This window comes from Exophiala xenobiotica, assembly GCF_000835505.1.
Source record: "Exophiala xenobiotica strain CBS 118157 unplaced genomic scaffold supercont1.4, whole genome shotgun sequence".
Lineage (NCBI taxonomy): Eukaryota > Fungi > Ascomycota > Eurotiomycetes > Chaetothyriales > Herpotrichiellaceae > Exophiala > Exophiala xenobiotica.
The window spans coordinates 438,087-461,837 of NW_013562491.1; the positions used below are offsets into that span (position 1 = coordinate 438,087).

The 23,751-nt window shown below is 51.7% G+C and overlaps 13 protein-coding genes across 14 annotated transcripts; 5 read left to right on the plus strand and 8 right to left on the minus strand.

Annotated features, from left to right (window-relative positions):
* Nucleotides 1-185: 185 nt before the first annotated feature.
* Nucleotides 186-1,720, minus strand: PV05_06322 (uncharacterized protein; the record flags this gene model as incomplete). The annotated part of the gene is made up of 2 exons (XM_013459044.1): nt 186-1,514; nt 1,563-1,720. The coding sequence occupies 2 exons, from the start codon at nt 1,718-1,720 to the stop codon at nt 359-361; spliced, it is 1,314 nt and encodes a 437-aa protein (XP_013314498.1). The 3' UTR covers nt 186-358.
* Nucleotides 1,721-2,494: 774 nt separating this feature from the next.
* On the minus strand, nt 2,495-3,526 carry PV05_06323 (uncharacterized protein). Its single transcript, XM_013459045.1, has one exon. The coding sequence runs from the start codon at nt 3,310-3,312 to the stop codon at nt 2,929-2,931; it is 384 nt and encodes a 127-aa protein (XP_013314499.1). The 5' UTR covers nt 3,313-3,526; the 3' UTR covers nt 2,495-2,928.
* An 861-nt stretch (nt 3,527-4,387) lies between these two features.
* Nucleotides 4,388-5,459, plus strand: PV05_06324 (uncharacterized protein; the record flags this gene model as incomplete). The annotated part of the gene is made up of 4 exons (XM_013459046.1): nt 4,388-4,693; nt 4,789-5,035; nt 5,091-5,181; nt 5,231-5,459. The coding sequence occupies 4 exons, from the start codon at nt 4,388-4,390 to the stop codon at nt 5,457-5,459; spliced, it is 873 nt and encodes a 290-aa protein (XP_013314500.1).
* An 871-nt stretch (nt 5,460-6,330) lies between these two features.
* On the plus strand, nt 6,331-7,957 carry PV05_06325 (uncharacterized protein; the record flags this gene model as incomplete). The annotated part of the gene is made up of 3 exons (XM_013459047.1): nt 6,331-6,775; nt 6,826-7,131; nt 7,179-7,957. 3 exons carry the CDS (start codon nt 6,331-6,333, stop codon nt 7,955-7,957), a joined length of 1,530 nt encoding a protein of 509 aa, XP_013314501.1.
* A 325-nt stretch (nt 7,958-8,282) lies between these two features.
* PV05_06326 (uncharacterized protein) lies at nt 8,283-11,179 on the plus strand. Its single transcript, XM_013459048.1, has 2 exons — nt 8,283-8,872; nt 9,007-11,179. The coding sequence occupies exons 1-2, from the start codon at nt 8,783-8,785 to the stop codon at nt 10,846-10,848; spliced, it is 1,932 nt and encodes a 643-aa protein (XP_013314502.1). The 5' UTR covers nt 8,283-8,782; the 3' UTR covers nt 10,849-11,179.
* PV05_06327 (uncharacterized protein) lies at nt 11,094-12,232 on the minus strand. The gene has a single exon (XM_013459049.1). The coding sequence runs from the start codon at nt 11,682-11,684 to the stop codon at nt 11,166-11,168; it is 519 nt and encodes a 172-aa protein (XP_013314503.1). The 5' UTR covers nt 11,685-12,232; the 3' UTR covers nt 11,094-11,165.
* On the plus strand, nt 11,841-12,728 carry PV05_06328 (uncharacterized protein). The gene has a single exon (XM_013459050.1). It carries the CDS (start codon nt 11,996-11,998, stop codon nt 12,593-12,595), a length of 600 nt encoding a protein of 199 aa, XP_013314504.1. The 5' UTR covers nt 11,841-11,995; the 3' UTR covers nt 12,596-12,728.
* PV05_06329 (uncharacterized protein) lies at nt 12,554-14,476 on the minus strand. The gene is made up of 2 exons (XM_013459051.1): nt 13,548-14,476; nt 12,554-13,403 (listed from the first exon to the last, which is right to left on the minus strand). Exons 1-2 carry the CDS (start codon nt 14,266-14,268, stop codon nt 12,724-12,726), a joined length of 1,401 nt encoding a protein of 466 aa, XP_013314505.1. The 5' UTR covers nt 14,269-14,476; the 3' UTR covers nt 12,554-12,723.
* Nucleotides 14,477-15,427: 951 nt separating this feature from the next.
* PV05_06330 (uncharacterized protein) lies at nt 15,428-16,130 on the minus strand (the record flags this gene model as incomplete). Its single annotated transcript, XM_013459052.1, has 1 exon — nt 15,428-16,130. The coding sequence occupies one exon, from the start codon at nt 16,128-16,130 to the stop codon at nt 15,456-15,458; it is 675 nt and encodes a 224-aa protein (XP_013314506.1). The 3' UTR covers nt 15,428-15,455.
* Nucleotides 16,131-16,866: 736 nt separating this feature from the next.
* Nucleotides 16,867-17,955, minus strand: PV05_06331 (uncharacterized protein; the record flags this gene model as incomplete). The annotated part of the gene is made up of 1 exon (XM_013459053.1): nt 16,867-17,955. One exon carries the CDS (start codon nt 17,953-17,955, stop codon nt 16,867-16,869), a length of 1,089 nt encoding a protein of 362 aa, XP_013314507.1.
* Nucleotides 17,956-18,021: 66 nt separating this feature from the next.
* PV05_06332 (uncharacterized protein) lies at nt 18,022-18,404 on the minus strand (the record flags this gene model as incomplete). The annotated part of the gene is made up of 4 exons (XM_013459054.1): nt 18,022-18,067; nt 18,117-18,171; nt 18,220-18,249; nt 18,302-18,404. The coding sequence occupies 4 exons, from the start codon at nt 18,402-18,404 to the stop codon at nt 18,022-18,024; spliced, it is 234 nt and encodes a 77-aa protein (XP_013314508.1).
* Nucleotides 18,405-18,674: 270 nt separating this feature from the next.
* PV05_06333 (uncharacterized protein) lies at nt 18,675-21,420 on the minus strand. The gene has a single exon (XM_013459055.1). It carries the CDS (start codon nt 21,019-21,021, stop codon nt 18,844-18,846), a length of 2,178 nt encoding a protein of 725 aa, XP_013314509.1. The 5' UTR covers nt 21,022-21,420; the 3' UTR covers nt 18,675-18,843.
* Nucleotides 21,421-21,572: 152 nt separating this feature from the next.
* PV05_06334 lies at nt 21,573-23,633 on the plus strand. Of its 2 annotated transcripts, XM_013459057.1 has the most exons (4): nt 21,573-21,725; nt 21,785-21,888; nt 22,197-23,279; nt 23,337-23,633. In XM_013459057.1, the coding sequence occupies exons 1-4, from the start codon at nt 21,704-21,706 to the stop codon at nt 23,349-23,351; spliced, it is 1,224 nt and encodes a 407-aa protein (XP_013314511.1). In that variant the 5' UTR covers nt 21,573-21,703; the 3' UTR covers nt 23,352-23,633. The 2 variants fall into 2 exon arrangements, with proteins under 2 accessions (XP_013314511.1, XP_013314510.1); XM_013459056.1 differs by having other exon boundaries at nt 21,785-23,279.
* The last annotated feature ends 118 nt before the right edge of the window (nt 23,634-23,751 follow it).

The following is a 23,751-nucleotide window of genomic DNA, read 5'->3' on the forward strand; positions in this document are numbered from 1 at the left end:
TTATCTTGCAAGCCTCAGGCGAACTCCGAGCAGTGATGGCTTCGTGGTGACGGGGTGTTTGCGAAAGGAAGGGAAACCATGCGCGACACTGAATACCTCTGAATACCACCGGGATTTGGCAGAAGGGAAACCATGCATTCAAAGACTAATAGGGACTTCGACTTTTCTTTGAATCATTAATAGTTGTACATGGTAAATGCTTTATGCTAATGCCAGGTTGGACGATGCTTGTCCCTGTCGAAAAACAACCCATTCAATACTCCTCGCTGATATTAATCATACCCTTCCAGCCGGGAATAGTACAGCTCCGTCGCACGCAATTAGGAAGGTTTCGTCATGGTGTGTGCAGGCAGCACGTTCAAGCAGCAGTAGGAACGGCCTTACGCTCCATACTCTTTCGGTGGTTATGGTATCTACCATCTGCGGTGGGTGACGCAGAAGGGTTTGTCAAGCCGCCTCTCGAAGAAGGACCATTTGTAAGATCGTTCATCCGTCCGTTCTTGTGCTCGTCACCGAGGCCGGCGTTGTTCTCGATGTCGTCTTGTCTGTGTCCCAACCCGTTGTGCAGACCGCCGGCGCCCGTGTTGAAGCCAGTTGCTTGTCCACGTAGACTGTGCGCAGCGTCGAACGGAGCGCCGCCAAGAGCCTCTTCATAGCCCCATCCTGCTCGTCGGGTGAACACGGTTGATTCGAATCCTCCAGCTCCGGCAGCACCTGCGCCGTACGTGAAGGGAGTGTGTCGAGTCAGGGGAATGTGGTTGAAGCGGAAGTCCCAGACAGAAGCATACACCATGCGGTAGGCGGAAATGGCGAAGGTGGAACCGATGATGGCGCCAGCGAGACAGTCATACCAGTTGTGGAACTCGTCAATAGTCAGTGCACCAGTAATCAAAGTCGCGCCGAGGATGGGAGCGTAGAGCGCAATGAGTTTCCAGAACGCTGGGTGGTGGTTGCTGAAGATCTTCATCTTGGCATTGAGGTAGAAGTAGAGGTACAGAAAGCCGGCCCAGGCGGCCGTGCTGTGGCCAGATGGCATTGACTCGAGCGAGTCGTTGATCTGGTTGATGTCTCCTCGGCAGATGTCTCGCTGGAACATGATTCCACGGTAACCCTGACCGCCTTGGGCTGCGACCTTGGCTGGGTCTGGATCGCAGACAGTCAGGAAATGAGGTCGGAGACCACCAATCAACCACTTGACAAAGACTTGGAAGACGGCCGCTCCAATGAGAGAGTAGAGGAGGCCGAGGATAGCGTTATTGCAGTCCCAGAACGAGCGGATGCGGACTTGCATGCACAGGATGATGAAGATCGGGATTATGGAGGCCAGTAGGGCAGCGAGCCAGATAGGCACGATTTCATGGCGCAACGGGTAGGCGAATTCAGGGTAGACGATTTCTCCATCGGTGAAAGTCACTGGGAAAGAACGGCTAGGGGCAGGGTTTGCTTCGTAGACTCCGAGACCGACGGCGCCCATGGCGATCATGGTCAAGATATCGACCCATGTGAACTTGAGCCTGGAAGAGATTAGACGTCATGGTCTCGACAAAGTCAAGGTTGCTTACCATTGACCAAAGCTTGGTCTGCGATTGAAGTTGCCGGAGTCCATGTCGAACATTGGTCGACGCGTCCGGTCGGAGCCCCATCGTTGACCTCTCTTCTCATGGCCACCGTTGGTGGCTGTCGCCGTTGTGTCTTTGTTGCGTCTGCCGAAGAGACCCATGGTTGAAGACGTATGTCAAGGGTAGAGGAGAGAGGGGTCTGTATGGGCGGATGTTACTCTGCAAGAAGAATGGAGAGATGGGTCTCTTGACTGGCCCTGGCTACCGACCTGAGAAGACGAGAGTGAAGTGAAAGTGAAGGGGACACGACCTGAAATATGAAAGGCTCAGGCTTCTGTAAGAACTGCCTACTAGTCAATGGTCACATAACAAGAGGTTAATGGGATTCAGGAATGACGCATATTTGCTACAGGTTAGCGTGTTGGAAAGAAGGCGTTCTGCCTTGTTTTTGTGTTTGACAGCCTCGTTTGTTCTGCATTGGACTTGAAGTGATTGGCATCAAGTTGGAAGATCTACAAAAGAACCGAGCAGAATTGGGACACATGATTTCACGCTAGTTTTTAGGGTGGTCTTGGCAATCTTGGCTGACGTCGAACTGTGGCTTGATCGTTAGTGATCTTTCCGCAATCGGGATCAGTGGCTTTTCAGATCGAGATGAAAGCATCAAAATGGGACAAACGTGAATGCAGAGGCCACTTTTACTGGCAAGGGATTGACATGAACATGCATTAGCTACAGAACAGTGGTCATGATCTGTCTCATTTCTCCAGGAAAGAGAAAGAAAGAGGAACCAAACCCGGAGACAAATCACGACAAGCATCACGAAAGACTGCCATCACATCGAATCAAGCTTTACGTCCACCAGCTCTTCCTTGCGATAACTTGCGGCTTACGCCACAACGCCACACGCAACCCCGGTCCGCTTGTTTACTAGGACCGTTACTGACCGTCTGTATATCACGGGACTAAGATCGCACTTAACAGAACATCACAGCATGCATGAAATAAATAATCAGCAGAGCACGCGGCTGAGGAGTAGTGACATATTAAAATACAGCTATCGAGGAGGGGAATTCATCTCTTCCATCAAATGTCCTTGACTGGCAGCAACGAGCTCAAGCGCTATTTCGTGTCGAGGTTATGCGCGAGCACCAGTCACTGCGTGCCAATAGCTTCATCTTTACTCAGCAGTGCCGGGTCAAGCATAATAAAAGACCAATCAGTCCACTTTTGGTCGCCTTCATTGCTACAAGTCGAACTTGAGTTGTTCTGTTCCAGTGAGAGGGAAGTCGAGATGATCCCTTCGTCTGAGATGAGTTGCAAAAACCAGTCACAAACCCAATCAACGCCGAGTGATTCATGTCCATTCCTAGTCCAGGGTATCAATCCAATTCATTCTCTCAAATAGTTCCATCATCTTATAGCAGAGCCCGACATCGTCGCCTGGCTCGCCACCAAACAATTTAATTTGTTCAGCCTCGAGCTTGACAGCCTCCCGAATTTGTGCCATGTCTCGGTTCTGCCAGGCCACGTATCTGTTCTGCCAATGCTTCGCGGTCACAGTGGTACTCGGATTCCGCAGCATTGGAGGGAGTGAAGGTTGTTTTGGGCTTGTCTCTGGAATAGAAGCGGGATAAGGCGCAGACGGCTTGAGCGAGGTGATGGTGTTGTCCGATAGATCGTAGGTAAATTTCAGAAAATTGTTATTCCGGCTGCGAGTGCGAACCCTTCTGCGGTTGTGCTTGTGTGCCATTGTATATGGGTGTTTGAGGGTTTGTGCTGTCGTGAAGTCAAGTGAGTGCCAGCTGTAGTAGTGAGGCTGGGAAAAAGTGGAAGAGCAGAGCAGCAGGACGGCAACATGAGATATAAACTGAAGTACTTGCCATAGCTAATGAGCCTTGGTAAACAGAACGGGATAGGCAGAGTGAGTCACATGAGACAAGAGCCTGAGCAAAGTCTTTGAAGAGTGAGTTGTATGATGAGAGTTGGGTATGACTCGCTTCTCGAGCACGCAACAGGCAACACACGGCTTTGTGGCGTGAGAGCCAAGGGCGTGGCGTGAATCTGGCCGACGAGAAGGCCGAAGTCCCCTAATGAGTCATGTCACCTTTTCTTGCCGCCAGTATGAGCCAGACACGGCCAGACCACCTCGACTTCTTACTACGGCTCACGGCAGGATGCGATGAGAAGAGACTGCCAAAAATAATTCATAGTCTTGCTGCGCACTACATCATCCCCTTGTAGCAATGATTGTGTCCTTTCCGATCATTTGAACTTGCGCCCGATGTCTGCGAATGCAGCTGCAGGTAAGAGATAAGCGGAGATGCACCACACAGAAAACGATTCACCGTATAGAGTCTTGGCATTGATCCAGAAAGAGCACGGTGGAGCACTGACTTCAACAAGCAGTTGCATTACCAGCCTTTCTAGTCCACAGTAGCTCTACTAAGTCAAGTGTCCACCGACAAGAGATGGTACCTTCAAGACAGCAATAGTCATCAATCTCAACACCTGAAGATGACACAAGCTGTTCTTCCAGGCCCACCAGGTGTATCTCAAGGGGAAGCCATATCTTGCGGATAATGATAACCGAGCGAAAAGAGAAGGTGCGTTTGGGGACTTCCAGCGGATCACTCAACCATCACAACAGCCGAGGCTCAATGGGATCGACGACCGAGATCCCCAGTTCTCAAGGAGTACTTCCCCAGATATCTCAACCAGGACGTTATCCGCGGCAGGTTCTGGATTCTTTTTCTCTTTTTCAGTATATACATTACCGGTCGAAGAATCTCGAAGACACAGAACATCACCGATTGCAAGAGCGCAACATGACATCGTCAGCCGAGCTTCGCGTGTCATCGCTGTTCAACTTCAGTAACCATGTTGTACTCGTAACGGGGGGAGCCACGGGACTCGGCGAAATGGCAGCGCAAGGGTTTGTGCAGAATGGAGCCAAAGTCTTCATTGCAAGCCGGAAGGAGTCCGAACTGAAGAAGACGTCTGATCGACTCAACAAGCTCGGTCCTGGCACCTGCGAGTACATCATCGCCGATTTGAAGGATAAAGCTGGCTGCGATGGCCTGGTCAAGGAGGTCAAGAAGCGGACTGATCGCCTAACCGTCCTTGTCAACAATGTATGTGTCCACCTCTCCGCAAGACTGTGCCATTCAAGCAAATGCCTCATCTGTTCCCGCTTACCCCGGTACAACTTTCTGATTATCGCACGCAGACAGGGGCCACTTGGGGAGGACCATGGGATGATTTCCCAGAGAATGGTTGGGACAAGTTGATGGCCTTGAATGTCAAGTCGATATTCTACATGACTGTGGGGCTGCAAGATCTCTTGTTAAAGGGGACCAATGCCGATATGCCTTCCCGAGTCATCAATATTGCTTCCATGGCAGGCATCATGACATCGGATGTCACTTCTGGCGACGATGGAGGCCTTGCTGCTCCTGGTCATGGTACATTCAGCTGTAAGTCGCTTTGATGCTCTAAACCTAAGCACGAGAGCTAATCCTGGTACTGTAGACGGCCCATCCAAAGCCGCCGTCATTCACCTAACCAAGATGCAAGCTTCGAAGCTTGCTCCGTTGAACGTCATGGTCAATTGTGTCTGCCCGTAAGTTCTATGCTGCCTAGGCGGAGGCTTTCCTTGCTGATGGCAACAGTGGTGTCTTCCCATCTAGGATGACGAATTTTGGTATTGAGAAGTTCATGGACACGTTACTAGTGCGACAACCTACCGGCCGCATTGGCAAACCATCTGATTTTGCCGGAGTGATTTTGTTTTTGAGCAGTGTCGCGTCTGCACATATGACGGGCAACGTTATCGAACTTGATGGTGGTAGTGTTCTTAGTGGATGGAAGGCACAGAAGAAAGGGGGGAGCAAGATCTAGTCCACGGGGTTGTGGAGGATTTAGGCCATATCTCAGCCTTGCACAGAATAAGATGTGAAACCATGTCGATACAGTGGTTGCACGGACGATCACGCGAGCAACGTATCAGGCTCTGACACTGGCTGTCTACGGATCGGTTGCAGGAGCCATACAAATATGTATGAGCATTATCCTACGACCGACCACAAGGTGGACGTCCATGGAATACGATAAGCCTATTTAATACGTTTGAGGGAGGCATTTTCTTCACACTCGACGACAATGTATGGCATGCGGGTGTTCCTGATATGTAAGTATGACAGTCACGAAAAATACAGTGTCCCGAAGTATCCGTCTGAGCAAATCATGTCGTCAGTGGCCGAAGCTGCTCGGCAGGTGTAAGGCATTTTGCAAGTGGTTAGTTGCACGTCTAGGGGCCATCGGGGCCTTATTATGGGCTTACTTGGCTACTCGTTAGGGGTCTCGAGGGTCTGGGCTTCACTAGAGCAAAATGTCATGGGGTTTCATCGTCACCCGGCAGCAACTCCCTGCGTCCCTGCGCTTCTTCGGTCAGACACACTTCTGTCGCTTCCATGACAATCGACTCATCCGTCCATCCTAGAAACCTTCATCCACAGATTGTTATCCATCAACCACGCTTTTGGCAACCTTTTTGTATCATCAAAATGGTGGCTTCTTGTCTCTCGTCCTTTACTTGGAGGCTCTATGCTTGAATCGAGTTGACTGCCAGTCGAACCAGTTCATCCCTCCTACCTCGTCTAGCTCGGCCTGGACCCCGCCTGAGCCATTTGTCTCTTCTTCCACATCATCGCCTCGCCACAGCCCTCCTCTTTAACTCTCTGTCCTCCATCATACTCCCATCCGCTGAGCGATGCAGCCCGGTGCTGAGCAGATCCAACATGAGCGATTGGCGATGACATTCGATACCTCTTTACGATCCTCTCCTACATCCCTCTCTTCCGACCCGACCTCGACGTCCGTATTGTCTTTCGCCAACCACAAGGGCTGGCGGCCAGGCCGCTTTCAGCCTCACGGTGATGGCTCGCCTACCTCAATTGTCATTAACATTAATGATGGCGGTTCGACTGGCCGGGGAATCCTCATCGGTGTATTGTCAGCGTTTGGCTCCGCGGGTATCGCTGTGCTTGTTCTCGCTATCTTTTTCTTCTTCAAATACACATCTCGAGGGCGCATCCTGCTAGACCGTATAGGTCGACCCGGTGAATACGATGACGAGCAGGCGTTCGCACATGAGGAGGCGGAAGCGCTGGAGACCATGGATGAATTGCAGAGGACGGAATATCTCAGAGCCAAAGGTGGGAATATATTTATACTTGTCCATGCCCTGGTTCTAACAAGGTTGCAGCTTTTACTCAAGCGAATCCTCCAGAGTCCGCACAAACCGATATATCACTTTCACAGTTCTTAGCGATTCAAGAGAAGGGAGTTTCGGCTTGGGAATTTGAGCCTGAACTAGAGATTGCAAATTGTTTCGTGGAAGCGAGGACCGAGATTGAATTTTTCGACTCGGAATGCAGTGTTCAAAGCAATCTCCCTGTGCCGAAGCAGAATGAAGTATATTACTGGGAGGCTAAGATATATGATAAGCCCGAGAGCAGTCTGATCAGTATTGGAATGACCACCAAGCCATATCCTCTGTTTAGGCTACCTGGTATGTCACCACTCTCCAGGATCAACAGGCTTCTACTGACAGGCTAGGATTCCACAAAACATCAGTTGCCTACACTTCGACAGGACATCGAAGGTACAACCAACCGTTTAATGCGACGTCCTACGGCCCTCCATACGTGCAGGGAGACGTTATCGGTGTAGGCTATCGGCCACGCACTGGAAGTATATTCTTTACACGAAATGGGAAGAAGCTCGACGAGGTTGTGCATAACCTCAAAACTCAAAATTTCTTCCCGACTGTGGGAGCCAACGGACCTTGTACTGTCCATGTCAACTTTGGACAAATGGGATTTGTGTTTATCGAAGCGAATGTCAAGAAATGGGGGTTAGCACCAATGACTGGAAGTTTGGCTCCTCCCCCACCATATGGTAGTGAGCAAGGTAGCATCCTGCTGGAAACGGGAAGAGAGGGTACTCGACAGCCTGCATACGAGCCAGGTCACTCGAGAACCCGCAGTGGACTTGCGAGACTCGGACTCCCTGCTGGCAATTACGGACCTGTACGGACACATACTGATATATCACTGGCACAGTTGGCTCACGTCTCGAGCCAGGATCTCCCCAACCAGGGCAACAGTCTGCTTGACATTGGGGATATCCAGCACCAACCGGTGGAAAATACGCCAGCCGGTCAACAGATCATCCCTCCCCCAGAATATAGCAGTCCACCTGGAAGCCGGAGAAGCAGTGGTGAAGGTGATGATGAGGAGAGAAGAGGGCTGCTGCAGGATCAAGCAGGTCAGCCGCCTATACCGACTTATGATGCTGCCGTTAGTGAAGCGGCGGGACCGAGTCACACATCATGAAAGATAAGATACCCCCAACATGAAATGATATTCTTTACGATTTGTCAATACACATATTTCTCGCCTTGAGTGTCCATCGTTCATCCTATCCGCAGCATAACATTGAATGCGTTGTGAGCTTTGTCATTGGTGACCATGAACTTCTGCAAGCTTATGAAATCATCCGCCTGTTGACTCGCGTGGAGCGTTCTCGCGGCAAGTGGCCAATCGCCAACTTTTCCAGAGATATGGCACGAACTGCGGGTTGCTATGAGGACGTTAGACCCTCAAGAAAGTCCGAGCTCGGCGCCAATGGACGCTTCTTTCGTTCTTGTCTGGGGCAAGACGAAAGTATATACGGTCATGACATGGTCGTCAGCTCGACAGTGCGCAGCTAGATCCCACGACGCAGGGTCAACACCCGACAAACTACAGCCACACTGTCCTTTTGTTGAGCCCTACAACGGATATTTGACTGATCCTCTGGCCCGTATTGTCCGGGTCCTCACTGTTGTCCTTTCGCGTGACAGCTGCTGTGCCCCGACGTCGATCCTCCACATTCCAACGCTGGTGTCACCATGGCCCGTACGATGAGCTGCGTTTGAATGCTCTTGTGACTATTTGCCTGTTCTGTTGGGGGCTCCCACACCATCTCGGATACCGCCACACGAGCACTATCCCACCCCCACCCAGACTCGCTGCAGGCAACGGCCGAAAAGAGATCTATTGAAGACGCGACCGAACCGCGGGAGCGGGCCGCCGGCGGGAGAACAAAGGCATTGTGCAACGAGCCGGCGTTGGTGGACAAGCAAAGAACAAAACAAGGGTACCGAGGTACACACATCAATGCGAGAGCAGCATGCTCAACGCGAAGCTCTTGATCGGCTTCGCGAGCTTGGGAAGAAGCATGGAGCTTCTTTCCAGGTCATAGTGCTGGTATGTATGCTACAATGCAGGGAGCAACAGACATAGCCGTGGATGGGCGCAGTCTTCCCTTCCTAGACTGATCGGAGCGACAATACCTGTGTTGAGACACCTGCCTCCTTCGTCCAATGCTGACCTCCTTTCAGGGCTCATCCGGCGGCCCAAGAGAAGACAACGTCACAGGCCTCCTCGTCCGGGCACCACAGACCGAATGGCGCAAAAGCTCCATGATCGCCGTCGACGCAGGCTCCCATCTCGCCAACATCATCCGCATCCTCGAACGGCAGATGCCCTCGGCTTCAGAGACACTGCCACCAAAGGACTACTCGCACGTGCTCGACGAGGGACCCTTCGCAGGCATCCGCTTCCCCAACATATCCGCCAAAGCCAACGGTCTACACATCTTCCGCCAAATCCTACACGCGTTCTTGATTACCCACCCACACCTCGATCACCTGTCCGCCATGGCAATCAACACGCCTGCGCTCGAATATGGACGTGAAGCCAAAGCTATCGTCGCGCTACCCTCCACCATCGAGGCCATTAAGAACCACATCTTCAACGACTGGCTGTGGCCGAATCTTTCCGACGAGGGCAACGGCGTCGGCTTCGTCACCTACCGCCGTTTGATCGAGGGCGGCAATCCTCGGCTAGGGTCTGGCGAGTCCCGCGGATACGTCAACGTGTGTGACGGTCTGGCCACCAAATGCTGGAGCGTCAGCCACGGGAAGTGCCAGCGCAGACGGCAAAGCATCTCCGGGCATCAGCATAGCGATAGCTTTGGCTATTCAGGAGGCGATTACACTTTCCCGTCACGTCGGATGAGTCGTATCTCGGACGTGAGTCACGATTACTTCGCGGCCGTTGCTCAGCAGCAGCAACAGCAACAGCAACAGCAGGCTACACAACCATACCTGGGCGGAGCATCACAGCTCGGTATCTCCATGCCTTCTGGTTCCATCACGCCGGGAGTTGCGGGCGTTCCGCCTGCACTCTCCATGGATCCGAACCACATGTTCGAACCGGTAGGGAGTTCAGCGTTCTTCATCCGCAACGACGTCACTGGCAACGAGATTCTGATTTTCGGCGACGTCGAGCCCGACAGCGTGAGCATGTCGCCGAGAAATCATACCGTCTGGGAGGATGCCGCATTAAAGGTAGTCTCGGGTGCTCTGAAAGCCATTTTTATCGAGTGCTCGTACGACGATAGTGTACGCAACGAGGACTTGTATGGGCATCTATGTCCCAGGCACTTGATTGCAGAATTGAGTTTTCTGGCGAAAAGCGTCATGAATAGGCGCAAGCAGCAAGCGGACCCGAGTGTGACGAGTGTGGAAGCAGCAGGCGTGACTCAGGGGGCAAATGCATCGTTGAGTGTCCCGGATCTGAGCATGCGCCAGCCCCCAACGCCGGCGGAATTGAAGAGAAAGCGCAAGCGTGCGGCGATGAACGGTGATTCCAATCTCGCAACGACGCCGGAACTTCCGCCGACGGGTTTCGACGGTGCGTCTGGTCTACCTTCGCCCATGCAGCCGCTTGCTAGCAGCGCGTATGTAGGCACCAGGGCGGCGTCGCACGTACATGGTCATGCACACGCCCACGCACACGCACATACGAGAAGACGGACGTCGAGGGAAGCAACTGCGAATGCGAGTACTCCTGGAGCGCCGCTCATTCCCGGTGGACGGGGCAAAGCGGTGCAATTCCAGCCTGGCCCGGACTCGTCGGGGCAGATACAGGCGTCGACGGGTGGACATCATGATCATGGCCATGGCCATGGGCATCTGCACTCGTTGTCGTTGCCACGTGATAAGCTTGCGGAGCCGTTGTTGGGTATCACGGTGCATATCATTCATGTCAAGGATACGTTGATGGACGGGCCGAGTCCTGGCGATGTTATTGTTCAGCAACTACGTGCTCAGGGCGATGAGGCTGGATTGGGTGTTGAATTTAATGTCACGAAGGGTGGGGATAGTATCTGGATATGATTACCACCGATGTTTTCGGCTGATGGGGTTGTCTGTGGGAGTTTCCATGGTTGGCTGCTGGACTGGGAAGGTCTCTGGGTCTTGTCCTTCTGAATGTTGGAGTTGTGGTGGCTTGTTTATACGATGTCCCTGGGACGGTCATGGAATGGCATGGATGGAGATGATTTGTTTGTCTGTTCCGAGCCGAGTGTGCTCTTGTTTCAGAGATAGCGGCTGAACAGAGATGAGAAATTCTTCCCCCTAAGGATCATTCGAAAGTGAAGCTGAAAGGAGAAAGGAAAGGGCTTACAACAAACATTTTGCATTCGGGAATACGCTCAATGCAACCCTGCATTCCCAGATAAACACCACAGCCCTCCGGTCAGCCAAAATAGTGACCGTGTCGCATGCAGCAGAGCCGCCTTCGTACCTACACCGTCCCATCTTTCCTCCCGCCCTCGCCCTGCCCGCCATGCAACGACCGCATCTACGATGGGAGTCAATGCACCAACATCGATCACAATGCCCAGACACTTCTGCACCGCAGCTTGTTCTGCAAGGGTCGACTGACCAAATTGCCACTCCCACGTGAGAATTAGGATGGTGATGCCGATGACAAGATTGCGGATACCGAGAGAGTGAATGTACGCTAGATGACGCCGGCCATCATCTTGCAATACTGACTTGTCGTCGTCGTCCGTTTTCTCCTTGGAAGCAGCGGTAGAGTGGATACGTACTACGTCAACGCCGTATATTTGTGCTGCCGAGGCTGGCGCCACGAAGCTGTGTATCCCGACGATGAAGCCACCGAGCCCGATGAGGGCTGTGAGGGTTGGGAGGAGGACACCGGAAGCCATGCTGAACTCTACTACTAGTAGGTGAGTGATGTCGTGCTTGATGGCGCCATCAACATAGATCCATACCTTGATCCACGAGTAGCATTTCTTTCTCCAATTCCGGGAGAAACGACTTCGGCTTTCGGCAGAATACTGTACTTCTTCATCTGGTCGTCTCGAGCCCCTCTTCACGTTCTTGGCTTCCGTCTAGTAAAGACCTCATCTCTGGGAATTACGAGAGGCTAGCATACACGCCCTTGCTCGTCGGGAACGCGCGCAACAAGAAACAGCACAAGGACACAACCCACTGCACCAACCGAGCCACTATCAAGATGTCCGACTCCCGCGACCACGACCACGACCACGACCACGACCACGACCATGACCATGACCATGACCATGACCACAGCCATACACCCCCTGTCCCAGCACACCTCTTCCAAGCCCGCTCATCGCAAGACCAACCGCCCGACTCCTGGCGCGAAAGCGGCGTCCGGGTCATTCCAGGCGACAACCTCGACACCAACACGGCGCAAACGCCGGGCATGAACCGGGCGGCCGCGGTGAACATGGCTCGAGTCGGGGCGCAGAAACTCTGGGCCGGCACCGTCAAGATCCACGCCAACGCCAAAACGGGTGCCCACCACCACGGCCACCTCGAGAGCGTCATCTACGTGGTCAAGGGCAAGGCGCGCATGCGATGGGGCGAGCGACTCGAGTTCACGGCCGAAGCCGGGCCGGGCGACTTCATCTACGTCCCGCCGTACGTGCCGCACCAGGAGATCAATGCCATGGAGGACGAGGAGCTGGAGTGTGTGCTGATGAGGAGTGACGGCGAGGCGATTGCAGTGAATTTGCCCGATGTCGTGCCTGTCGAAGACCCGGAAGGCGTCAAGTGGATCGACCCAACCCATCCTACCGGTGGCGTTTGAAATCACATCTTTACACATTATTCCCGAGATCATCACAGCCCGACTTCACCCAAGTAGTAAGTGGGTAAATCAAAAGTTGGGGGACATCAACTACGAGTAGTAAAAAAGCTGAAAACATGCAGCGTGCGCTATGTTCCTGATGACTTCTCCTTATCCACCTCCCCTATCATCTCTTTGGGCCGTTGATCCGTCTTCCGTAGGTTCTTCAAACACGGTGCAGAGAACAAATGTCCCGACCACGCACCCTTTGCTGTGCCCGCGGCGACCACACACCACAGTATCATTACAGCCACACTTAGAATTGTGCCCAGCACTTTGAAGAACAAACTGGGCATCTCGACGCCAAAGGTCATTGTGCTGATAGCGTACACGCCCAACGGGAACGTGAAACCCCACCAGCCCATGTTGAAAGGAAACGGCCGTGTAGAGTAGATTGTCGCAAGGGCGAAGATCAGCCAGACCAAGCCGAACCCCCACATTATCAAAGCCACAAAGACACCGAGAACGTACAGCACGTCGCCGGCTAAAGTGAGAGGGAGGTCGCGGAAGAGTTGGACACGCGGGAACACCTCCCGCGACACCCGACCGAGATACATGATCGTGTAGCCGCCCATGCCTAGGGGCCCGAGAGGCAGGAATGAACTCACCACGACTTCGCGCGGTGGCAGCTTATACAGGGCGAGACGGTGGTAGTAGATTACTAGGATCGTCATAGCGAGTGGTGTGGCCATTCCCCACATCACGTAGGATGTGATGAGAGTACCGACGGCGTGGTTTGGATTGTGAAGGAGTTCGGCGACTTCGCTTCCTGCAATAACAGATGAGCCTCTGGTCCAGTGACCACGTTTGTAACCTAGGAGGGAGGTACGTAGTCGAGAGGGACTTTGCAAGGAGAGAGGGAAGTGGACTTATCAGTGGAGACCGAAGAGGAGAGGAGACGGGAAGATCATACCAGCTCCCGCAGCTACAATGGTGGCAGCAATGGGCAACAACTGTGCAGCCGTTATCCGGTCCAACTGATGCTGATGACTCTGGCTCATGAGCAGGAACGGCAGTGATACTGTCACAGCAGCCGCGACTACAGCGTCGATCATCCAACACACCCACGCGAAGGTGACGGACCAGTATCCCCAGTATGGACAGCACAGAAACATCCAGCTCTCAACCAGCGTGGCGAAGCCCATGGGGATGGTGCCGAGGAACAAGGAATTGGTAGGATCGGCGATCATGACAGTCCAAATCTCGGGATACAAGGTGTATCGGAGCGTAGAGATGACGAGAGCGAAGGTGAAGAGAATAGTGTTCAGGACGAAGAAAATGACCGAAAGCCAGTACAGCCAATCTGCTTTGAAAGGTATGGTGATGAGCAGGAGGGAAACGATGCCCGTTCCCATCGTTACAGAGAACCAGGACGGCGAGAAATTGCGGACTACGCGCCGCCAGCCGACATCGTACTTTGATGGTGTAGGTTCAGGGGTTGGCGCCTTGATGAATGTCTCTGAGCCGCCAGATGGGTCGGACGACGATAGGACTTTGGTTTGTGAGTGTGACCGTGAACGTAGACGATCCATCTCGCGGGAAGATAAGATCTGGCTGGCAGGCATAGTCATCGCCGGATTGTTGGAAGCTATGCGTTCCATCTCGCGCTCGTCGTCTGTGTCGATGCCAGGCATCTTGAGTGAATTCTTAAAGCAGTTGACGAGTGTGGCAGAGGTAGGATCGCTTTGGCGGACACGTCGATCTTTATTTAGGACATATGAGATATATAGTAGCTTACCATCACGGATGTTCAGCTACAGAATATCGTTAGGTCGGTTTTGAATGCATGAATATTTCTGTCGTCGAGTGCAGTGCTGGTGATGACGCAGGACAACAGCAATAAATGTGGCAATGACCGGCGAGAAGGTGGTCGGTAATGTGTCCGAGTGAAGGCGTCAAAAGAGCGACGAATTGTGGCTCAAAAATAATGCCTGACAGCTTGCTTAGAAGAGTTCTCAGCGGTCTTCTCACCGGTTGACCAGAGAGCCTGGCTGTCTGACAGAAGCCATATTTTCTGACCAATGGAGTCTGGATAAAGCGGCGTGTCTTTACATCTTTACATGTCTGGGATGGGTCATCAGTCCAGGCACTCAGTCGCTTCACCTTATCACTACGACAACTGAGCCGTAAAGTGATGCATATCAAGAGATTTGCAAAAGCGTCTCGAGGAATTGCAGATACTTGTCTGGAGCTCATATGTATGCCAAGTCTGCCTTTCTTTCAGGCCCAAACGTGCCATCGTATCTGTTCCAAGCTCAATCGAAATCGCCGTGTCAGCCCTTATTGCCACCAGCGCAGGGCAGAGCACAAATCCAAAGTACAGAGCTCTGCTCAAAGTGCAATCCATAGTCGAGCGCAGCCCCCAGCTCCCGCGATAAATGTGTAAATCCATGTCGTGTTTATGTTTTCTCGGAAATAGCCCGCAGCACCCTGTCGCAGGATTCCCATTTTCGAGATCCAGCCCCGTGGAAATGGGAACCAAACGAATCTGTTGCTGGAGGTAGCCAAAAGCACGAAGTAGCTCCCACAGCCTTCACTTGTGTCGTCGTACTGAATGCGATAGGTGTGATCTTGGTCGTCTCATATTCCCATTTACCCGCTTTCCTGTATGTTCGCCCAGCTCTTGAGATTGCCCCAAACTGCCCTCGCTTCAGAATGTCATGCTCTTATGTTTGATCGCAACTCATCCTTCGTCCGTTTCCAGCTTGATCTTCTTAGACATTACCGCATCAACACCGCTCTTGACCACTTCGGTAACCTCTTCAGTCGAATAGCCCTCGACCTTCATATTACCGTCGGAGTATCGCTTCTGGCCTGTGGACTAAGGTATGACACTCGCATCATGTGCAGTGGCCTCAGACGCCTCTGTCTTTGTGGTTGAAGATGCCGCAGTAGCGTGGACAGGGTGCTCCGCCGATTCCTCTCCTTTGGTAGACTTTGGCAACGGGATCTTCGTCTCCTCGCTGGTTTTGACTTTCGCGCATTTTCCACACACCGAAGCTTCGCCTGACCCTGATTCCATCTCTGCTTGCATGTAGAAGTCACCACATTTGGGACATTCGATCTTCTCAACGACATTGACCTGCGAAGAGTCTTTCTGGACGTTGTCACTGCGTGGCACTGCTTCCAATGGGATCGAAGCGGCGTGCAGGACGGTGATTGTACTCTCAGCAGAAGTGATACGGCTATGAGGGCTGACTGGCGACTTGTCGGTAATCTTAGGTCCAACCTGACTCCGCTTGGCTTCTCGTTCACGGCGCTTCTCTTCTCTCTTTCGTGCGTTGCGCTCAATGTCAAGGACGACCTCGAAATTTTGCTTGAGCCGTTTGTTGACGATGTCTTCAGGCACTTTGTCATCGAAATCTTTCCAGAAAGCATCTTTCGTTGAGACTTCCTCCCACCTTTTCCTAGAGAAGAGATTGACGCTCTCGCAAGGAGCATAGGCGGCCGGAATGGTGCCAAAGTAGCTGACCTTGCCCTTTTCCGGAGAGTCCATGGTGTTCGAAACAGTGGGGAGGAGTGGCTGTTGACTTAGTTTTGATCGAATTGGTCAGGGACACGGCAAAGGTTGACGAGAAGGAATTCTATGTCCGGAATTTCGTTGTGCCGGTAAGCTTGAGGATGGGCGCTGAAATCAAGTTGTAGGTTCGAATGCGCTGATTAGTCTGCGAGAGTGTGATCTCCAGTACGCGGTGACAGCTTTGTGAAAAGGCAATTCAAAGGCCCAGAGCAAGACGAAGTGTCAAAAGAGGTTGACAAAGTGGTAAAGTGCCAAGTTACCATTTGAGGAGTGTTCAAAGGTAATTAAGTGATCCGCAAGTAAAGAAACCTCAAAAAGATACCATAAAAACGTGACCGAAGAGTGAAATGAAAGGTAGAGTGATATGAAGGTGGCCAGAGTGTGAGAGAGTAAATGAAATGTCGAAGAGTTGCCCTGCGTGTCGGAGACTGGGTTCAAGAGGTTGATTCAGTCCGCCAGGAGTTGAAGTAGAAGATAACGTTCGTGGTTAGAGTCGATGCAGTACGGGTCCTGATGTCGAACTGGGAGAGCTGAGCAACCGGTGATAGTGCTGGAATATTCCTATTTGCAAGTTGAGGCTAGAAGTGCCAAATAAAATGACAGGGTCGCGGCAACAAATACATAGAGTGTATCAAAAGAAATGGGTGGAAGTGAACTGCTTAGATTCAAGCGACAAGGACTCAGGAAAGCTCTGGACAAGCTTCCTTGCAACTCATTCAGAAAAGGTGTTCTCCTCGCTCTCAGTACCAGGGTCGCTTTCGCCATCTCCGTCACCGCCGACTAATGGAACGAATCTGAAGTCAACAAATGCGACACTCCCAGGAGATGGAGGAGCATCGACAGAGCCATTGTTCTCATCTCGACGTGGACCTGAATTTGCACCACCCTCAAGATCGATCATGAATTGCAGACTGAGCACTCCTTGCTGATCTTGTCTAATGCTCACTTTGCTTCCTAAAGCCATGGCTCTTCCTGCCCTCTTGATCATGTCGAATTTGTATCTCTGTCTGAATCTGCTATGGCCAGACGGAGGGACCACAGAGAAGGTCTCTGTGACGAGTGGTTGCTTCTTTCCTCTGGTTCCACTCGGTGTCGGCTCGTTCTTAGACTCGGGCATGAAATCCACTTTGCTGTCGCCGAAGGGGCCTCCTTCGCCCTCTAATGCAAAATATGGCGCAGAACGGCTGGAGGCGTTCAGAACGAGCACAGTGGGGTTTGTCCCTGAGAGCTCGGTGATGGCATCATGCAACCAGGTGCTTCGCATGATGGCTTTCAAGCATAGAGCGTTTCGATTGAGCGGAATGCCACCATCGTCTTCGTATTCGCCATGTGCTTCGTACGTGTTCATCTCGCATGTTGTCGTGACCGAGCCCTCCTGAATTGTGATTGTGAGGGGAGCACCAGCTTCTTGGTAGGATATCCGGCATGTTCCGCCAGCCGCCAGAGCGGGGGCGGTGAAAGCATTACCATACGAGGAGGAAAAGCCACCATATGCGTTCCGAGCGGATGATGTTGCTTCGGCTATGCCAAAGATTTGGAGGGTCTCCAGCAAAGCAACAACTGATATGGAAAACGGGGGCAATGAATGCTCTTCATCAGTCAAGGTCAGGCTGTACGTGGAAAACAATGCCTTGTCGAGGAATGTGAGGCCTTGGACGACTCGAGCTTCCTCTACCGAGAACCTGATGCCAGATTGGGTGATCTGGACTTCTGCTCGTGGGGAGAACGAAATGCAGCGCAGGAGTAGATGTAGCTGCCTGGCAGAGGTGGTAACTGCCGTGAAAATAGGAGCGCTAGCCATCTGCTAGGATAGACCCAGGGGGCGTCTTTGCCAAATGTTCTGTATGGTGGAAGAAATATAACGATTCTAGACGTATACACCAAATCCGCAGATAGCGTAGACGGCACCCAAACTATACGCTCGTCAATGGGAATATCGAAGTGGACCCGTGGTCAACGTACCCAAACGCCAAAGAAGCTGGGATACCGAAGAGAGGTATGGAAAGGAGAGTTCGATCTTGGGCCAGTTAGCGGAGGTCACCTGTAAGAACAATAGGGTACATACTCAAGCCGAAAAGGCCAGTGAGAACAACCCCTGTTATAGATCAGCTACTGCTATTCATTAGAATTCTGTAGTGTGGCAGTACCAATGAGTAACAATAGCAGTCCCAATGTAAGTTGGCTGTCCTTACCAACCGTGGGTTGGAAGGGGCTGCTCGCAGCTGCTTGCCAGACTTCGTAGAGCGACATTGACAACAAGAAGAGCAAGATTGATAGAGAACGAGTAGAAGAACGATTTTCGCGCGTTGCTATGCTTTGACTTCTGCAGCTTAATCGTCTAATACTGAGTGTGGAGGCCAACGTACTACGCAGTCTAAGGTGGTGAAGGTGGTCTCAAAGAAGACGCGAAGCGCAGTTTATGCCAGGAAACTTTTCCGACTACTGATTTAGACTTAGTGAAGCTAGCGCGATGCTTAGACGAGCCTTCCTCTGTCGTGCTCTGGGTGATCCTGTATTAAACGGAATTGACATCATTTTCGGCCCTTCAGACCTCAAATATATGTATGTACACCCTCAAGCAAGTAGGATTAAGCACAAAAGTTGGATTTGTTGGCAGACAACCGGCCTGAACCCCCTGTTCTCCTGAGTACCCAAGAACGACCTGGCACATTGCCGCGGATTCAGAAGTTCAAAGCTGGGGTACTGATTGATCCGTTGCAGCTGAACTCTCGAAGAACCCTTGAAGTCGCCACAGTGGGTTGTTTTCCTCATATGCATCGAACCACAAAGTTCGCGGAGAGAACTCCAGCACTTGGTCGTTGTAGGCATCGAAATCGTTTAACAACAAGTCATTAGGTGCGCCAGTGAGACTGATACTCTGGCTTTGCTCTGAGACCCATGGCGATTCGCTAGTTCCCTGTTCAGACTGGAAATTGGGGTCGAATGCCGTGGTGCCGGATTGGTGTGGTTGAGGAGGGTTGGGCTGGTTGAAGCCTTCGGGTGGTTCTGCGACGCTGACATGCGGACTGGAAGTCGTTCCCACGTCTGGTATGGCAGCGCTCATGCCTCTCGATACATTCTCATGCTCGTGTATGACACCAAAAATACTTCCGATCGTCCGTCTATGGCCATCCATCTTTTGCCGGTCTCTTCTCTCCACATAAGTATCACATGCCATCTGGAGGTATTCGAGGATGACAAGATGCCTTTTAGCAAGGGTATCGTGTAGCGAGAATAGTCGTAGGATTGCTTGAGCATCTTGAAGCGCTTTCACAAGAGGGAATGATCTGTCAAGGTCGCCCAAGAATGCGATGCCTGCCACCATACCTGCAATGAAAATTGAGTTCACTATGAACGGAAGGCGCTTCGGAATGTTTCTGTAGCTGTGGAGAATGTTCAGAAGGTTGACTGTCCGTACTGCAGAATCGACACAGGCATCCACCAAGGTCTGATTCGATGGCCGGCCAACAGTTTGCTCCGACCTTGCTGTCAACATTCTCCTGTTTTCGATCTGGATCGAAACATACTCAATCAAGAATGGCCTCGTAAGCAATATAATTGACCAGTAGTAAGCCTCCTTCAAATGGATGAGGCCAATATTGGGATGCCCTCCCGGAAGGTAATCTTCTGGACTGATCCCATCCTCTTTCAAGCCCTCATGAAAACGAGCTGTCCAGTATCGGTGTTCTTTACTGATCTGTTGGACAACTTCTGTGGAGACCATCCTTTTGGCATACACTAACGTCTCAATGTGCTCGAAAATTGCGCAGAGGTTGGCTGCTGCCGAATAGTTATCTTTCGCAGTCGTGTCTCTTGTCTCCGAAGTAGAGTATGGTCTCCCTAGAGAAGAACTCATGAAGGAATCCAGAACGCGAAGTACCTTCCAGGTTCTTTCTCTTGTCCTACGTTCTGCTCCGGCAAAGAGGTCAGAAACCTCCCTTTTATGAAGGCCTAGAGCATGCGCTGCCCTTGCGGCAGTCCCAAGCTGGATAAAAGCGGCGTTTCGTCTCGCACCTCCCAGCATATACGTTGCAATCAAAATATGTGACTGCACCGAAGGTAAACTTGGTTCTTCCATGTAGAGCAAGGCTGTCAAGTAGCGTCCATAGTTGAAATAAAGCTCCGCAACGTCATCTTTGTCGTCCGAAGAGGTCTGGGCGCCAATTGCGAGTATGAGATAGTAGATGGGTGAGTAAGGCTCGGGACCCTCGGAGCCTCCCTCCAGCCATCGAGGGAGGTATGCCAGCAGCTCCGACTCATCGAAAAGATCTAACACGCAGTTCGTGGCCAGCATATACTGGCTGATAAGCCTGGTGGCTTCTGGGAGACTTGGTTTGTCGACTGGTCCGCTCGTGTGGAAGTCAAGCCAGTGTTTCTGCTCTGGTGGTGCATCCTCCACCATCATATAGCGCAGCGGATCCTCGGTGAAAGCGCAAGTCCCTATTGACGCTTCAACAAGCCTCCGGATGTTCTGCAAGAAAGAAAGGTTCGCGGAATCGCCGATGAACATGTACTTGCCCTTACTGTCTCGAATGAGGCGAGTGAACTGAGGAACCGGGGCTACCGAGCTCTGTACGCGTTCTCTATGATGCTCGATGTGGCCGTTTGGAACGTTCAGAACCTGATCGATGGCTTGCTCTGGTCCCATGGTATGTGGCGTGCTTTCGGCGAGCTCAAAATGTGTGGACTGCTCCTCTTGTGGCTGAGGCATTGGCCCATTTGTGAAACGACATTCATGCTCGACTCTTCTCGAGATGCATCGCCCACAAGGTAACACCCCATTGCAACGCTCTTTGCGTCTTTTACAATTCTCGCATGCTTTGAGGCATCGGCGACGGCTATCGTCTGCGCTGTATCTGTGTGGCATGTTGGTAGCGGAAGGGAAAGCGGCAGGTTGTGATAGCAGCGGCCACCCATGGCATTGTCGGCAACAGAGAGGCTTCTATACCGTGAGATATAGGTGGTTTTTCGACGTCTTGGAACCCCTGATAAGATCGGCCGGTCCTCCACTCACCCAGAAGCGCCACCTAGGCCTTTGTCGGTTAAGGCTCGCCCTACCTAATGCTGAAATCCGGGGTTTGAGAAGCGAGTCGTCCTGTCATCTAAAGTTCCCATTGACGGGTTTGTACAGGCAGCTTGCAGCAGAGACGAAAAAACACAGGGAGACCCAAAGTGTATGCTTACGGCATAAACCGCAGCGACAAGCTGCTTGATTCCGGTAATACAGGTGGTGATCACAGCTTAGACTTTCAAAGCTGAAATGCTGAAGTCGATGTTGGAGGTGGACAACGACAAATTCGTGGGGAAACAGAAGCGAGTGTTGCCGCTCTAAATACTAAGACAAGGTGTTAAAGTGGCAACGTATGACTTATATGTGGTGATGATCTGCAGCCTCCGCGTTCCTCCTAGCGAGCCCGAGGAGTCACTGGAGAGTGCGCGCGTTCGATGAACTCCTTCAAACTCTTCTGGACCTATGTGATCGTTGCAACAACGTAGGGCACGCACAACGGCCTTTCCTTACAATCCTTGACGACTCCCTGACGGCCAAAATGGCGCCTATAACTAGTGATAGTGAGTTTCTGCGCATACGGTACGAAGCGATCGTAGATTGGGCTGACGACGTCTGGCAGACATCAAGAGAAAGGCATCTGAGGATGCCTCCTCCTCCCGGTCCAAAAAAGCAAGGACCGAATCTCCGTCACTCGAAGACGGTGATACCGCAAAGCCAGGAAAGGTGAGACAGTCCATCTTCTACCCTCACCAGATGCCATCCTACCGAACCCCAATTCGGGCACTTTGTGCCTGATGACAGCATGTATCCCATCCTTGAACATATATATCAAGCCTACTCAGCAGTATCCGATACTTGGTTCGTTTCCGCCCGGTGAGGACTTGTAACGCGTTCCGACCAACGCGTCTACCCACTCGGATCTTACCTTGTGCTTTGCTTGTCCGGGGCATGAGCTTCTCGCGTGCCGCGGAATTTATGCTGCGATGATGTCCAATCTAGCAGAACCGCATGTTAACGAGTTCTATGCGCAGTCTGCATCCGACCCCCCGATCACACCTACGCCTGTCGATTTTCCCGAGAAGCCGGCCGTTGTTGAAGAAAACCAGGGTCTGATTGAGTTCAGAGTGGTGAACAATGACAATTCAAGAGAAAGTAATATCATCTTGACGGGCCTGAAATGTATTTTTCAGAAACAATTGCCCAAGATGCCGAAAGATTATATTGCTCGCCTGGTCTATGACAAGACACATCTGTCTATCGCGATCGTTAAGCAACCACTTGAAGTAGTGGGCGGGATTACATACAGACCATTCGCTTCCCGCAAATTCGCCGAGATTGTGTTCTGTGCGATCTCGTCAGATCAACAAGTCAAAGGCTACGGAGCACATCTCATGGCTCACCTGAAGGATTATGTTAAAGCCACTTCTCCTATTATGTACTTCCTTACATATGCCGACAATTACGCCATTGGCTATTTCAAGAAACAAGGCTTTACAAAAGAGATCACGTTGGACAGATCAATCTGGATGGGATATATCAAGGACTATGAGGGTGGCACAATCATGCAATGTAGCATGCTTCCAAAGATCCGCTATCTTCAAGTTCCTCGGATGCTTCAGAAGCAGAAAGAGGCGGTCATGGCCAAGATCAGAGCCGTCAGCAAGTCTCACATTGTGCATCCTCCTCCAGCCGCTTGGAAGAATGGGATTTGTGAGATTGACCCGATGTCCATTCCAGCAATTAAAGAATCAGGCTGGTCTCCTTCCATGGATGAGCTTTCGCGGCAACCTCGCCATGGTCCGAACTACAATCAACTTCTTCACTTGCTCAACGATATGCAAAATCACACATCTGCGTGGCCATTTGCTCAACCAGTCAACAAGGACGAAGTGCCAGACTACTACGAGGTGATCAAAGAGCCTATGGACCTGTCGACCATGGAGGAACGCCTGCAGAATGATCTATATCCGAGACCGGAAGATTTCATCAAGGATGCGAAACTCATCTTCGACAACTGTCGTCGCTACAATAATGAAACCACGCCATATGCAAAGAGTGCGAACAAATTGGAGAAGTTCATGTGGCAGCAAATCAAGAACATCCCCGAGTGGTCGGTAAGTGTATCCCATCACATCTTGACCGAAATGAGTTACATACTGACCGCATCCTAGCACCTGGCTGAATAGGAGGCGTGTCGGTGAACACGACTCTGAACATTACTCTTACATTGCATTTCTTTTGATGATCATTGGAAGGCGTTGGGTTGTATGAACTGGGGGTGGTTATCATTGGGAGGGGTTGGCAGGCTGGTTTTCTATCGTGATACCCCAAAGGCATGCATGACCGGGCGATGCGAGCATAGCGACGAAGATATGAAACGTATAACGAATCATTCACTGGCATACATGAAAAGCAGTTATGGGCAAGATTATCTGACAATGGTACTCTTGTATTTGCGCGAGCTGTTGATGGTCGTCGGCTTCCTGCAGATTGGAAGTAATTCCGAATGAACCAATTGCGCGTTGCCGTTGCCCCCTGTCAACCACTTCCAAGATTCAGTCGAGTCTTACACCAACATCACGGTTC